Here is a 15,960-nt window from a genome sequence, read left to right on the forward strand (position 1 = left end):
AGAGTGAGGTATTCTGGGAGATGGGGAGAGAACGAGGGATGGGAGGTGGGGAGAGAGCGAGGGATGGGAGGTGGGGAGAGTGGACCAGGGGGGAGGAAGGGGACAGAGAGTAAGGGCCAGGAGGGAGAGAGGCAGGCACGTACAGTGGAGGGGTGACATAGGCAGGGGCTTAACACTGGCTCGCAATACACATGAAGAGACACGTCACTGTTGATAGGAGGTGGAGTGCGTCAGAAGCATGTATAATAATAATAATAATAATGATACTAAATGTTACATAATACTTCCTTGAGATAAATGTACAGTATATATATCAGGTACCTACAGGAGAGCTCAGGTTCTCAACTAGCTCAGCCATGTTAATATTATCCACTCTGTATATGTATTTTTCTGGTTAAATAAACTGTTTAAATTGAAAAAACACCGCCAGGAGGAGTGAACAGACATACAGACCCGGGTTGTGTGTGTGTGTGTGCCAGCTTTCACCCTCTCGTGCTACTGCTGCTCCTACACTGCAATGACTCGCTTCCCTGTACCCTCCCACCACATGTCTCCACCATTCATACATATAAATCCTTACCCATTATCATTTTCCTCTTCATTATGCATTAAAATATTATTGCTACCTTTGTTAATTGTTATTATTATTAGTTATCTTTAATATATTTTATTATTTAGATGTACGATAAATTGGCTTAGAGAGATTAGCTGGTCTTTGGGGTAAAAACAATATACTGTAGTGAGGATACGCACATGTTGACAAAGGTTCCCGCGGGTAGGGTGACGTGGACGGTTTAAATGTTCGTTTTCGCTGCCCAGATTGTGTCAGTACCCACCATGCTGACACACGTCATTTCAGGCTGTCAGTTACAGATACCTCAAGCATGTTGCTTTTTTATGAGCTGATTAATAATGCCGTTAATCATTCCCAAGGATTAATTGGATAAGAAATGTTTGGATGTTAGCCCAGGCAGTCTCTGGCCGAACACAATGAGTGGCCAGACGTACGATTTAAATATATTAAGTACCAATAAGAACGTGTTAGGAATGAGTTATGTGAAACTCAGACCCTGGGCGTTTAATCATCGATAAGAAATCATGGGTGGAAATCTTAGAATTTGTCTGTCATTTCATGTCGATCTAATAATCTCCTTACGTTGAGTACGACAGTTTGGGCGCTTGCCAGTAGGCGGCAACCAGCATTCTCAGTAAACTTGGTTCTTTACTCAGTTACCTCTTAGTTGTGGTCGCGGTGAGTGCTGCACGCGGTGATGGGTAGGCAAAATTGGTATTTGTCTGTGTGCTATCGTTGTACACTTAGCCCTATACTTTTACAATTGACACTTGTGATGTTAGACTTTGGGTGTATTGTGTGAGTGAGTATAACACAACACCATGCAAGACAGGAGGATCAAACAGGACAAAACCATGGATATGGTTATCTGGAAGTTGGTGAGTCTCCCCCTCTCAACCGTTTGTGGTAGAGCAGGACCCATGGTGCTGCCCTACCACACCACAGGACCCATGTTAGCTGCCCTACCCCATGGTGCTGCCCTACTGTTAGCTGCCCTACCACCACAGGACCCATGTTAGCTGCCCTACCCCCTTCACTACACCACCACAGGACCCATGTTAGCTGCCCTACCCCTTTCACTACACCACCACAGGACCCATGTTAGCTGCCCTACCCCTTTCACTACACCACCACAGGACCCATGTTTGCTGCCCTACCCCTTTCACTACACCACCACAGGACCCATGGTGCTGCCCTACCCCTTTCACTACACCACCACAGGACCCATGTTAGCTGCCCTACCCCCTTTCACTACACCACCACAGGACCCATGTTTGCTGCCCTACCCTTTCACTACACCACCACAGGACCCATGTTTGCTGCCCTACCCTACTACACCACCAGGACCCATGTTAGGTTCACCCTTCACTACACCACCACAGGACCCATATGTTTGCTGCCCTACCCCTTTCACTACACCACCACAGGACCCATGTTTGCTGCCCTACCCCTTTCACTACACCACCACAGGACCCATGTTTGCTGCCCTACCCCTTTCACTACACCACCACAGGACCCATGTTAGCTGCCCTACCCCTTTCACCACACCACCACAGGACCCATGTTTGCTGCCCTACCCCTTTCACTACACCACCACAGGACCCATGTTTGCTGCCCTACCCCTTTCACTACACCACCACAGGCATACTAAAGTCGGGGGTGATTTGATGATGCCAACATTGTGTTACACTAACAGTTCATGGTTCATTGTTAGGCCCTATCTCGTGTAGACCTCACAGGAAATTTACCTTGACTGTATTATGACAACAATATTAGGTACCGCAGGTTAACACAATATATGGGTGGTATTGTTTAGCAGTCAGTGTTATTCTTGTTGGAAAAATTTTAAATCATTGTTATTTGTTCAGAAAGCGACGCATACTTAATGACATATTACAAAAAAAATATTCTTCCACACTAATATACAGTAGTAATTATGGTCCATGATTTTTAGAAACAATGCATTTTATTTAGTTGACGTCTGTGAGGCACCGAGTGAAGTGCCTTGTCCATGGTAACGTGCTGTAAACATAGGTTATGGTAGGGTGAATAAGACCATACCTTACAATTATTAAGATTTACTGTCTTTTTCAGGAGCCAGTGTCTCGGTACTTTATAATCAATACGACTAACTTGTCTAGACGTTCACCGTTCGATATAATATACAGTACTGTACTTGTGACTCCGCCTTCTACATGATCCATTTTCCTTGGTTTACTTATTTTTATAACAAAGGAACAAATACCTGCAGGTCTATATAGATTATCCTGTACTGTATTATTGTCTTAACTATGTGTTTATGGGGAAATACGTTATTAACATTTATTTCCTTCTTGCGTCAAACCCGTGAGTTGCCCAACAGTTTACTTAACCAACAAGGTATTAAACTGTGTGGTAATATTACTTAATGCCAATAATGACGTGCGTCTTAAGGAAAGAATGAAGACAAACAATGAATAAGTAAATGCAGTAATTAATATCGAGTTATTCTGTTGCCATTCTTACTTGATTCGATATTTAACAGCGTCTTGTTTTTGCTTGTTCAACGGGATTTTTAGTGGTAGGTAACAAATGTGTGTATTAATACGTATAGTGAACATGGCTGAAGTGCAAGGAAAATCGATTTTGGGAACCATTTAGGAGTTGAATCACTAAAACAAACATAACCTAACGAAAAGTACCTCAGGAATTATTTTATTTGGCAGGCTATGTTGGCTAACTCTTGTTGTCTGATTAGGAATTTCCAAGTAGAGTTTTCGTTCAGTGGTTCAACGTCAATATATTAATTAATTAGAATTTAACTTTACTGTATACGAGATTAATAAAAATATGAAACATTTATGGATACTTTATTTTTCAGCGGGATTTTGTCGCAATTTTCAGATGAAATAAGATATAAACGGTAAATGTATGAAGAATGTGATACAAAATTTAACTCTTCCAGCTGTAGCTCCGTGCAAGTCATTTCTGTTTGTTAATGAGAATTTTAATTGCAAGCCGATATGCAATTTAAATGATGTTGAAATAACCAGCGCTGACAGACTGAGTTTTCGGTGCTCTGTTTAACGTCGTAATTAATGCCAAGTGTAACCAATCACAGGCTCTGTTGGCATAGTTTTAGTTTTTTCTATGTCATTTATAGTCTAAATTTGTACAACAATTGACAGCTATCTGGCATCATCTTGTGGGGTCATGTCCGTGTGATGGCTCTACGTCAAAGTAACACAATGCTGCGCTGTGCCACCGCAATGCCAAGAAAAATCTGTGTAAATGGATAATAAATTTTCGCTCCTCGTTCCTACTGTGTAACTCTTGCCAAAATTGTCGAGTTAACTTTATCAGCAGAACTTCTTGTTATACTGCCGAGTTAAAATCGTTTATATAGTCTGAAAATTTGTTGCAGCCACATATGGTATTTAGAAGGCTGAGGGGTGCTTCAGGGAATGTTGGTTTAGTATACAGAATAATGCGACACAGAAATATATAGCACATGTGGATTATATAACAAAATAATTGAAGGTTTTACACCAGTTTACACATTAGTTACTGTACACAATGGACATTTTTAGACCATATCACTTAACCAGATAGATATGACGCATTATCCGTGTGTAAAGCGTTGCGGTAAGCCTTAATAAATCAGTGTCATAAGGGGACGTTGTGTGGGCAAAATATAATCTGGGAAGTTTGCCAGGCAGGCGAGGTTGGGAAGTTACATCATGTCACATACCTATGAGAGTCATTTAGCCAAACATCATGCCCAGAAGGGTACCGGAATTACGTAAACAGCCGCTACTTGGTGTCCAAATCACGTCATCGGCTTTAACACCTCAGTTTTTGTTGCTCTGAATTTCCACTTTTGCTGGTTGTCACACAGTTGAGAATAACACGAATGTGACTGACAGTGTTTAGATTGAGTGCACGTCATGTTCCAGTGTGGTAAATCACTATTGGTTACGTAAATATTGTCATACCATTAATTGTTTTGTTGTGGCCAGCGTACAGGAGTGAGCTGGGCGGCACCACACTTACCAAGGCTTTGTACTGTGTTCTTGAAGGACGTGTTTGTCGGTCCCTGTCACTTAACATCCCCACAAGAAGAGTTACTGGTCTTTGTCACAGTTTAACGGGCTGGGCGTAGAGACCATAGTTCATGTAAGAATTTGTCTTCTTTTTTAAATTAATTTCTTTTGTTTTATAATTATACTCCACCCGTAATCGGGACGGAAATAACGTATCCGCATATGGGAAATCCATATCTGTGTGACATGGTGGGGATTGGCCAGTGCCGTATACAGTATATTGAGTGACGACAAGTAATCAATCTTGGGGGGTGAGTAACAGCTCACCAATGACGAATGTTAACCGGGAAGGAAATACTCCAGTGACGACTCCACCCCTCCCACCTTCTGTTTCCTGCTCACGCATGCTTCACGGCACCCTACCTCCCTTCCTCACCTTAAACAAGCAATTTAGTAAACTACTTAAGTTATCGATAAACTATTTTTCTGTATTTATATTTTGATGTTTGTAAAGACTTTAGTGTGTGTATATATCTGTGGTGATCTTGTTGAGTAAATATTGAACATAACAGAAGGTTAACACACTTGGCAGGTTTTAGCCAAATAAAAAATCAATGTTTGTGAGTATATTTACACAGTGATGTTGAGATGGGGCTGGCAGCCAACCTGACTCCTGTGTGAAGCATCCGTACTGATCGTCTTATAATAGAGTTCACTAGCCAGGATAATCACCTCTGTAAGCCGAGATACGATGATAACAGCGGCAGGGAGGCCAGCAGTGGTGACTCACTTCCTCAACTGGTTTCTCAGATTTCTCCTCTTGACCGCCACTGTTGTCATTGGTGTCAAGTTGCTTGATTGGAGGCTATGACAGCGTGTGTGTGTGTGTGTGTGTCCTGTCAATAAGTCAAAGTATAGTTTCACGAGTGTGTGGGCATTTCACCATTATTTTTACCACCTAAAATATCTCAGGTTGTGTTGCATTACAGCTCTACTAAACTTCACTGCTGGTTTATATCGCCGTGTCACATTAAGCTGATTAAGTTAAAGGTTGAAATAGCTCAATGTGAAACTTTTATACCATTATCTACTGTTATAGATATCTGGGACTTACCTTTCGCTCCCTGATTATACAGTACATGCTAGTTGCTGTGGGGGGCAGGGAGTCTGATCTCTCTCTCTCTCACACACACAGCTGCTACACCCATCTTTAGTTGTTAAAGTAAACAAAAATATATCTATTAAGATGTCTGATGTGAAGTTGGATGAATCATTTACGTACACAAACCATTAGTGCGTCGCAGCCAGGATTATAACTTTATGGTAAATTTAGCATTTTGCGCGTGGAAAAGTTACTGTGAGTGTGTTTTTAGGGGCCAGGTGCAGAGCGAGGGTCTTATACCTGGGTCATCCTGTTAGCTATAGTCCCTCCCCACTCTCGCCTATTACACACACACAAAACAACTTTATAACAGTGAAACATTTGGAGGTTTCTTCATGAGGAAGGAGCTCGTTGGCATCGCCCCAGTTGGCGGGTTAAGCTTTACGACTTGCTGACTGTGGCGTTGTAACAATGCATCGGTTTACGTTAAAGGAAATCTTCCTCGTGGTTATTGAGCAGAATTTGTGCTGCATCCTCCTCTTGGGTCGTTACAGTTGAGTAACAGCCGGCACGAGAGAGGGAGAGGTGAATGACCCGCGTCTCCGCCGTATCTGTGTTTGAGGACCGTGTGTGTGGTGGTGCTTGTGTCCACCCTGCCAGGTAGACCTGCTCCTGCACGCTGTCCCCTTACACCCACCGCACTAAATATTTTGGTCCCGCACTCCTCTCATGATCTCATCTATATACTATGCCAGAGAGTTCTGTACTGTAATCCAGAAAGTATGGGGAGTGGACTAGGGTAGACGGAACACATACTAGAATTGTTATAAGACTGATGATGCCTTTTACAGATGGTAGTTACTGCGTAGACTCTACTGAGTGACGTAGACAGATAATAAACTTTAATATACATTGTCACAGCTGGAAAAACAGATGACCCAGCCCACACGTGAGGACACTTTAACTGCCTAGTTACAACAGAGAATCATTACTTACAGGTATTATAATCACCCTTATTCACATATGTATAGTTACGAGATTTATAAAACTTAGACACGTGTTTCTTCTTAAATTAAATGCTATGATAGTTATTATTGTTAAACGTTGATGACAAAAGCTTGACCGCATCACCTGTAATAATCTACCACGTGGGAAGGTTAAAGCCACAGGTGATAATAATATTTGTGTTAAAATGTTGAGCAAGATTTTGGTGGCACGTTTGGTGGAGTGAGTCCCAGCATGGTCACAGTCAAGGCACTTGAGGGAGAGCCAACCTCGCCTCCTGGGACACACCTGGTTGGTCACACCCTCTGGCTCCTCGTGTTCACATCTTCAAACGCTGAATACATTTTAGGTGGATTTAAGAGAGAGAGACCGTGTGACATATTGCTATATTGAGAGTCAGCTTGGGAATTATATACTTCTTCCCTCTCTCCCTCCTTCCCTCTCTCTCCCTCTCCCTCCTTCCCACCCACCCCCTCCTTCCCACCCCTTCCACCTCACTGCTGGATGACAACAACAACTAGTGGTTTATAAACTTGGTGTGCACGTGCTGGCCAGACACGTGACCAGCACCACCTGTGACGTGTGAAAATAAGAGTATGGTGATTGCATCCTCCCGAAGCCTCCTACAAATTAGCCCCCTTCCTGGTAAAATTACCGCCTCCCCTACAAAATTAGCCCTCCCCACTCCCCTACAAAATTACTCCTCCCCATAAATTACTCCCTCCCCTACCCCCACAAAATTAGCCCCTCCCTACCCCTAGCAACAAAATTAGCCCCCTCCCCTACAAAATTACCCACTTCCCCTACAAAATTAGCCCCCTCCCCTACAAAATTAACCCCTTCCCCTACAAAATTAGTCCCTGCACCCATTTGTGTAGTAGTGTAGTTTAGGTTCGAAAGTTTAAGTTGGATCAGCCTACGTAAGTTATTGGGATAGGTTTGGTACTGAGGTTAAGTTAGGTTAGGTTGGGTTAGGTTAGGTTTGGTTTGGTTTCTCCTATCCGGTGAAAATAATAAATACCGCTGGAGAATTCTGGACTAACACGCAGTTCAGCCAAGCGGTCAATATGTGTGTGTGATGCCTCAGTGAGAAAGAAGAATGAGAAAAGAATGTGTGGATGTGTGAGACGGTTCAAGTGTGAGCGACAAGTGTGTGTGTGTGAGTCACTTCACTTGAACGTCTATAAGTGTGAGAACGTCCTGGTGGTGGTAAGTGTTATCTGCGTCGTAGTGTGGTCAAGTTTTACTGCATCATTGTGAAATCTCTCTCTGTGTGCGTGTGTGTGTGTGTTTAAGGACCACTTGAGCTTACCATATGACTGCCTCGTAAACAACAATTAAGACAATTTCTCAGTGTACAGTATGTTGGGAATATTTTTCTTGTTGGCTAATAAATAACTGGAAAATATTAATTGGCGTTTATTTAATTATTATTATTATTTATTTGTATTTTTTTTGTTGCATCACCCGGCACGACAAACACGACAGCAACCCGGAAGTAAAAAAAAAAAGTTATATACTGTTCACGACTTTGAGATATTTTGTGAAGTGTCGTAATGGTTGACCTATACCTCAAACCCTCCTCCTTCCCCCCTCCCCCACCACCAACCCCTTTCTCTCACCACCAACCCCTCCCCACCACCACCCCCTCCCCACCACCACCCTCCCCACCACCACCCTCCCCACCAACTCCTCCCCACCACCACCCCCTCCCACCACCACCCTCCCCACCACCAACCCTCCCCACCACCCTCCCCACCAACCCTCCCCACCCTCCTCCACTCTCGCTTCTGTTCGTTCATTATTCCAACCTGTTAACTCCTTCCCCTTAACCATTATTCCACTCTATTTCCCCCATACTACATGTCTCTCCTTCATTATAACGTGTTTCAGTCCGCCCGGCCCAATATGCCTGCCTCGTTACCTACACCCCACACCAACATGAGGATTACCTAGAGCTGAACAGTGTGTGTGTATGATGACTTAACCCCTTGAGTATGATGACTTAACCCCTTCAGTATGATGACTTAACCCCTTCAGTATGGTGGCTTAACCCCTTGAGTATGATGACTTAACCCCTTCAGTATGATGACTTAACCCCTTCAGTATGGTGGCTTAACCCCTTCAGTATGACTTAACCCCTTCAGTATGATGGCTTAGCCCCTTCAGTATGATGACTTAACCCCTTCAGTATGGTGGCTTAACCCCTTGAGTATGGCTTAACCCCTTCAGTATGATGACTTAACCCCTTGAATACGATGACTTAACCCCTTGAATACGATGACTTAGTCCTTGTCTCGCTCGAACCATTCCCTCCTCGGAAGTGTTTGAGTGGCCTTTCATCGCTTTGTATGCCGGGCCATTTTACGAAGCATTAATGGTATTAAAAACTAATAACAGTTTCTTATCGATTCTTGCACGCCTATGCCCTCGAACACACACATATACATACATAGCCTCTCTTGTTCATTGTTCTTCGTTCTTTTTAGCTGTTATGCCGTGATGTTCTACTAATAATAATAATAATGATACTATCTGATCACACGTAATAGAGACCTCATGCCTCCCTGTGTGTCAGCTTGTAAGGGCGAAGTACAGTGTTGTGTTAGGTGGTGAACGTTACCTGTCCACCTGAGGCCTACTTGTATCATTAGGTATACTGTTCCTAGATTGACTTTTTTTTTTAAAGATTGATTTAACCGAATAATGATGTGAACAGTAGAGGTGTTTCTAGTTTAGAGGGGCTACCCACTACCAGTACCCCCATCTACCCACTCCCAGTACCCCCCTATCTACCCACTCCAGTAACACCCACCCACCCAGCACCCCCCACCCACCCCAGCACCCCACCCAACCCAGCACCCCACGCACCCACCCAGCACCCCCACCCCAGCACCCACCCACCCCAGCACCCCCAACTAACCCCAGCACCCCATCCACCCACCCCAGCACCCATCCACCCACCCCAGCACCCCCATCCACCCACCCCAGCACCCCATCCACCCAATCCAGCACCCCATCCACCCACCCAGTACCCCCCCCACCCAGACCCCAGCACCCCATCTAACGCACCCCAGCACCCCATCCACCCACCCAGCACCCAGCACCCCACCCACCCCAGCAACCCACCCAATCCAGCACCCCATCCACCCAGCAACCCATCCACCCAACCCAGCAACCCATCCACCCCAGCACCATCCACCCAACCCAGCACCCATCCACCCACCCAGCACCCCATCCACCCACCCCAGCACCCATCCACCCACCCCACCCCCATCCACCCACCCCAGCACCCCCATCCACCCACTCCCCAGCACCCCATCCACCCACTCCCAGTACTTCCCCACCCACTCCCAGTACCCCCCATCTACCCACCCCAGAGTACCTCCTCCCCCCAGTATCGCCCCCCGACTCTTGCTTCTCCTCCCCCCAGTATCGCCCCCCGACTCTTGCTTCTCCTGGAATTATTAAAAACGTTATATTATTTAAGGTATTCAAGTTGACCCAACCCGCCGAGCATAGCCTGACCTTGTGATAGTCGTTTATGTTGTGGTTTACCAGCTTGTTTGTCACTGTGTTGGGGAGGGTGGGGGGATGAGTCAATCTCGTGGTCACACCTGAGTTTAAGTGACGTCTTAGAATACCTGTGTGAATTGGTATTATATTCTGGATGGTCGAAAACCTGTTCAGTTCATGTCCTCACTCATTCTGCTTGTTATTGTCTGTGTTGGTTGTTACGTGGTTGGCTGGTTAACGTCTTCCTAACAAGAGCCATTCAGAGTATTTTATGGCGAGTGAAAATAACTCGCTATGTTGTGGAGAATATAAGGCAGGAGAGAGAGAGAGAGTGGTGGAACTGTCTTAAAAAGTGTAATACCGTAGCAGCAAATGTTGAGAATCTTGTGATTAAACCAGCATTAGATTCCAGCTGCCACCCCCCCACAAGTGTTGCTAAAATGCCTGGACTAGTGTTCCTGCGTCTAGTTGTCCCTGAGAGCTGCGGCGCTGGCTGGCTGCAGTGTTCAATATGTGGCGGGTGGCTGCTCCGGTTGTGTGGCCGCTGCGGTTGTATGCATTATTCAAGAAGCCACCATCCTATTCTTCCTTGTTGACTTTATGTTGTACAGAGTATTACAGCGTTGAAGGTCACTATGCTGATCATTTTATTCCTGATATATACTGTGTGTGTAAATATCCCCCTGTTACCATCGGTGGGATGTTTTGAGGAATCGTGTGTTTTAAGACCCACCCAACCTACACACCTACCAGCATCGTCTCTTGTTCTGTTTATGAATAATTTGTCGCCTTAAAGAAAATATCCGTTGATATATTGAGTGATGGTTAGGTTATTATCCTCGTGTGGGTGTAATTTTTTTTTTGTATCAATAATTTTCGTCCTTCCTGTGAATTAATTTTAATATTTTTCTTTTATTTTCTTTTGCATTATTCGTTTATTATATTCCTGTTCCTCTTTTGTTTCTTAATTAATTACATTTTAAACTTAATATAGTACTGTTCTTGTTTTTGTGTTTATTTACATTTTAACATTTTATTTGTAGAATTATTATTTTTTAACTGGAAGCAATTAACATCCAGCAAGAAAGTCACTGCAATGAAAACAGTTTCCAGCGGCCATCACAACACTCGAAAAGTTATTTAATTTCTGGAAGATGACTTTTAGACGGTGGGGGGGGGGGAGACAGGGTTGGAAACGGGAGATTTTGTGGCACTTTTCTGTCAACAATTACGAGTGATAAGTTTGTCGGAATTACATTTTTAAAGTCTTGTGTCATGAGGTGTGGAGAGAGGGAGGTGGGGGAAGGGTTGGAGGAGAGACAGGAGGTAAGGGTTAGGTTGAGGGAGGGAATGAGGCAAGGGTTGGATTGAGGGAGGGAATGAGGCAAGGGAGAACAGGGGGAGGCAAGGGTTGGGTTGAGGGAGGGAATGAGGCAAGGGAGAACAGGGGGAGGCAAGGGTTGGGTTGAGGGAGGGAATGAGGCAAGAGAGAACAGGAAAAAATGAAGGAGGGAGGGAGGGAGGGACTTATGGAACAGGATATTAGCGTACGTATCAGTGGGCGGGCACAACACCCCACCCACCCACAGTATATGCGCACTTGGATCCGTCCATGCTGGGGACGAGGTGTTACAGGTTACCATGCCAGACTGGACAACTCACGGGAGGAAGGTTGAATTTTTTTGGGGGTATTATTTGAAGTTTATTTTTAGAAATATACAAGTTACAGCATAATTTGTCATATGTTAATTATCTCACAGTATAATTAATCGTATCTTAATTATCTCAAGGCGTAATTAATTAAAGTTAATTATATATGTTAGATATATCGATATGTTTACATGTATAATTGGGGCTTTTAATTACAACTTAAATCAAGGTTATGTTATTTTAATGAAGGTTTATATTGAAAGATTGTCATGTTGAGAGAGAGAGAGAGAGAGAGAGAGAGAGAGAGAGAGAGACCTTGATTGTCTTTTTCTTACAATAGGTGGATGAGTTCAGGTATTGTAGTGTTGTTGTTACGATGACAGGTGAGTATTTGTTGATGATGTTCTCCTGTACGTCCGTCTGTCTTGCTGCTGGCGATGGTGGGTTGGGTGGGTCGGGAGGGTGGGTTGGGTGGGTCGGGAGGGTGGGTTGGGGTGAACTGATGGTCGTGATGCTCCCCTCTGTGTATGACTCGTCGTCCCAACTCCTTCATTGTTACCTCCCCTTCTCTCCCTCCTTCCAATGTTATCTCCCCTTCCTCCTCCCCTTGGCTCCCACATCCTCTTGTTACATCATCTCCCTTCTCTCCCTCCTTCCTCTCCCCCCCCCCTTCCTCCTGCGCCTCCGTTCTTCTCCCGTTCCAAAGCTAATGAAGTGGGGTAGGTTAGGGAGCTATCCGACAAAAAGTATGGATTAATAAGAAAACAAATGATTTACTTTCATATTGTCTTTTATTTTGTGTTAAGTGAACGTTATGATAATTTGGTGTTAAGTGAACGTGGTAATAATTGGTTGTTAAGTGAACGTGTGTAAGTAAAGTCAAGTCTCAGTATAATTTCAATACCATAATGGATTTTAATTTGTGTATTGGTTATAATTTAAAACAATAGACGTGCACTTAAAGCTTGACCAAGGAGGAATAGTTACCATACTTATCATTACTCATCCGGGGACTTGGTATTGTGTGGTAGAGGAGTGTGGTGGAGGAGTGTGGTAGAGGAGGGTGGTGTGGTGAGTGGGGTCGAGGTGTCATATGCGTAGTAGAGGTTGTTACTATGACCTTGTTAGCCTCTCTGGTACACAAGTGCTCGTTATCTCTACTAGCAACATTCCTCCCCTCCCTCCCCCTCCTTCCCCCACCTGACTTATAAGACAAAAAAATGTCTTATGTCACACCTTGGTCATTTGGTAGGTGAAGTTACAAGGTGAACTAGGATATTATACGGTTTACCTGAAGAATGTGGGGGTGGGGTGAGGGTGGGGGTGGGGTAGGGGGTGGGGTATGGTGGGGATTGTTCAGGTGAACCAAAGAAATATATGTTAAATGTCTTACCTTGGTAATTACTTCGGTAGGTGAGGTTACAAGGTGGGCTAGAATATTGTACGGTAATGTGGAGGGGGCCCTTAGTGTGTGTGTGTGTGTGTGTTGTGTGTGTGTGTGTGTGTGTGGCCTTGAGTATGTTTCTGGCCCGCTGGAATGATAACCTGTTGTCCAGTCCAGCCTCACCATCCTCTTAAAACACACACACACACACACACACACACACACACACACTCGTTCTGGTACAGTGGGTAAGTGAGATCCTGCCTGGGAGAGGGCCGAGATTGGGCAAGTTCAGTGGGGGGTAGGTGTGTGTGTGTCCCCCCCCGGTATATCTGTGGGGGTTTGTGGTGGGGGGGGTCAGCCTTACCTCTCTCTCTGTGCTTTTCCTATTCCTCTCCTATTCCTCTCCTATTCCATCCTTCCATTCCTCCCTTCTCATCCTCCCCCCCTAGAATGGAGGCACCTCTGTATGGCACTCGTTTTATGGAAATTATTATTGTCCCCCCCTCTCTCTCCCTCCCTCTTCTCCTCCCTTTCTCTCCTTACTTTTCCGTATCGAGGCACCAGTAATCCCATCGACCCCTCATAACATCAGGGGTTAAAGGGGGGTAGTTGCGGTGATGGGAGGAAGGGGTGGAGGTGTGTGTGTGTGATTGTGGTGGTGATTGTGGTATTGTTATCTCTACACACACACACGCACCATCTCTCTCTCTCTCTCTCTCTCTCTCTCTCTCTCTCTCTCTCACACACACACACAAACGCAGTAAAAATCACTTAATCACCTATGCAAATGAATCTAGCCTTGCGGTCCTGCCTCACAATCTGTATCGACGGAGGTTCTTCTCGGGTCTCTATCGTGTCAGCTGTGTGGTGATGGATACAGGATTATTTTCACCACATAAGAGTACGACTTATCCTCTTCACCCTTCAGGTAACTTAGGTCAGTCATGGAGCCACGAAAGGTTTGATTCCCTCTTACCCCTTCCCCTTTCCTCTACCCCTACCCTTTCCTCTACCCCCTTCCCCTACCCCCAACCCCCCGTCAAACATGTCGGCTGTGTCAGTCTAGATATTGGTAACTATGTCAACTCTTGAGAATAAGACTTAATGAAATATCTAGGATTGGAAAGTTTATTTAATTATCCCTTGTGTATGGCAGAGGGTCTGTGTGTGGGATTTGTTGTTACGTAATTTAGTGGTACTTGCCGGGGGGGGGGTGGTGACGTAATGTTTATGATGGTGGTAGTTGTGGTGTGTGTGTGTGGGGTGTGTGTGTGTGTTACTTATGGTTGATGGTGGTGGAGGGAGGGGGTGGTGGGGGGGTAGGTAAGTAGAATGTTGGGACAAGTACTACGAACACGACCGTAGATTGGGAATGTTGTGAGAAGTACCACTACCTGAAAGAAAGACCCACGAAACAATTAACAACCTAATTTGGGGTAGTTTTTGGTTAGGTTAGGATTACTTTCGTTTCTGATCTGCTTTACAAAAATGACTTGACGATTCTGTGACCCCTACCTTTCCCCTCCCTCCCCCCCCTCTTCTTCCCCCTCCCTCGTGCCTGGTGAGAGAAGGTCCACCCTCCCTCCCTCTTCTTCCTCCCTCGTGCCTGGTGAGAGAAGGTCCCCCTCCCTCCCCCTCAGAGAAGGTCCCTCCTCACCTCTAGATGGCGCGACATGAACGGCTTTTCACATCACCTAATATAGCAATATGATGAGTTAAAAGACTTAATATGGCAATATATGATAAGGTGAGTCGACACGGATATTGGGGCTATATTGTCGCCTGCCTGTCTGTCTGCCTGTCTGTCTGCCTGTCTTTGTTACCCGTCTTCACCTCAGTTGTGTCTGTCTGTCATTTATCCTTACCTGTAGTAGCGAGGATCATAGACTGTTGACCCCTGGGAGTAATTTGGAAGACTTGTTCTTGTTTGTCTTAGTGATTGGTTCTGTTGTTGTTATTGTTGGTCTCCGTGATTGATCAAAACTGGTTAAGCTGTAGAGAATGTTGTGTCCGTCTCTTGTTTGACTCTTACTACAGTAGCTCTCACCATCATGGCCTCTCTTGTCTGTTCAATCGACCGTATAGTGATGGTCTAGTCTTCCTTGACCTGTGATTCTTCTTACTCGAGGTCGTGCTTCAACCTCCATAAGTTACTGGTCAGATGTGCGCCCCCCCTCCAATCCCCCCCTCCAATCCCCCCCCTTTAGTCCTACTAGTTCTGTCTAATCGAATCTCAACTATACCCGTAGATGATATGGAACCGTACCTATTACACCCTAACCGTATTATAGGTCCGAGTTCCTAATGGCTAGGTTCGGGTATATAGATTTGGAACCTATTAGAACTGGAGGCTGTATCTTCTGCAACCATCGACTCTCTCAGGTGTTGTGTGAGCCAGGTGTTGTGTGTGTGTGTGTGTGAGCCAGGTGTTGTGTGTGTGTGGCCCAGGTGTTGTGTGTGTGTGTGGCCCAGGTGTTGTGTGAGCCAGGTGTTGTGTGTGTGTGTGAGCCAGGTGTTGTGTGTGTGTGGCCCAGGTGTTCAAGTATTTATGTGTAACCTGTGACCACATCCCCCTCCTGGTGCCGTACCCTGCAAGTCAGACCTCTCTATACACTGTTCATGAGGGTGTCCGTCCGTGTGTGTGTCTGGTGGTGGTAAGTCAGCGACGGACCCCGGTCAACACACACAGTTATGTCATACGGTA

The 15,960-nt window shown here is 45.1% G+C and overlaps 1 protein-coding gene across 1 annotated transcript in view; it reads left to right on the top strand.

Moving 5' to 3' along the window:
- The first annotated feature begins 1,230 nt into the window (after positions 1-1,230).
- The window catches only part of LOC121868118 (microtubule-associated serine/threonine-protein kinase 3-like), an 87,583-nt gene continuing 72,853 nt past the window's right edge, over positions 1,231-15,960 (top strand). The window contains exon 1 of the mRNA XM_042368410.1: positions 1,231-1,452. Coding sequence (XP_042224344.1) covers positions 1,396-1,452 — 57 coding nt within the window. The 5' untranslated portion in view covers positions 1,231-1,395. The remainder of the gene's footprint in view (positions 1,453-15,960) is intronic.

Source organism: Homarus americanus, unplaced genomic scaffold (genome assembly GCF_018991925.1).
Source record: "Homarus americanus isolate GMGI-L3 unplaced genomic scaffold, GMGI_Hamer_2.0 scaffold47967, whole genome shotgun sequence".
In the NCBI taxonomy this organism is placed as follows: domain Eukaryota; kingdom Metazoa; phylum Arthropoda; class Malacostraca; order Decapoda; family Nephropidae; genus Homarus; species Homarus americanus.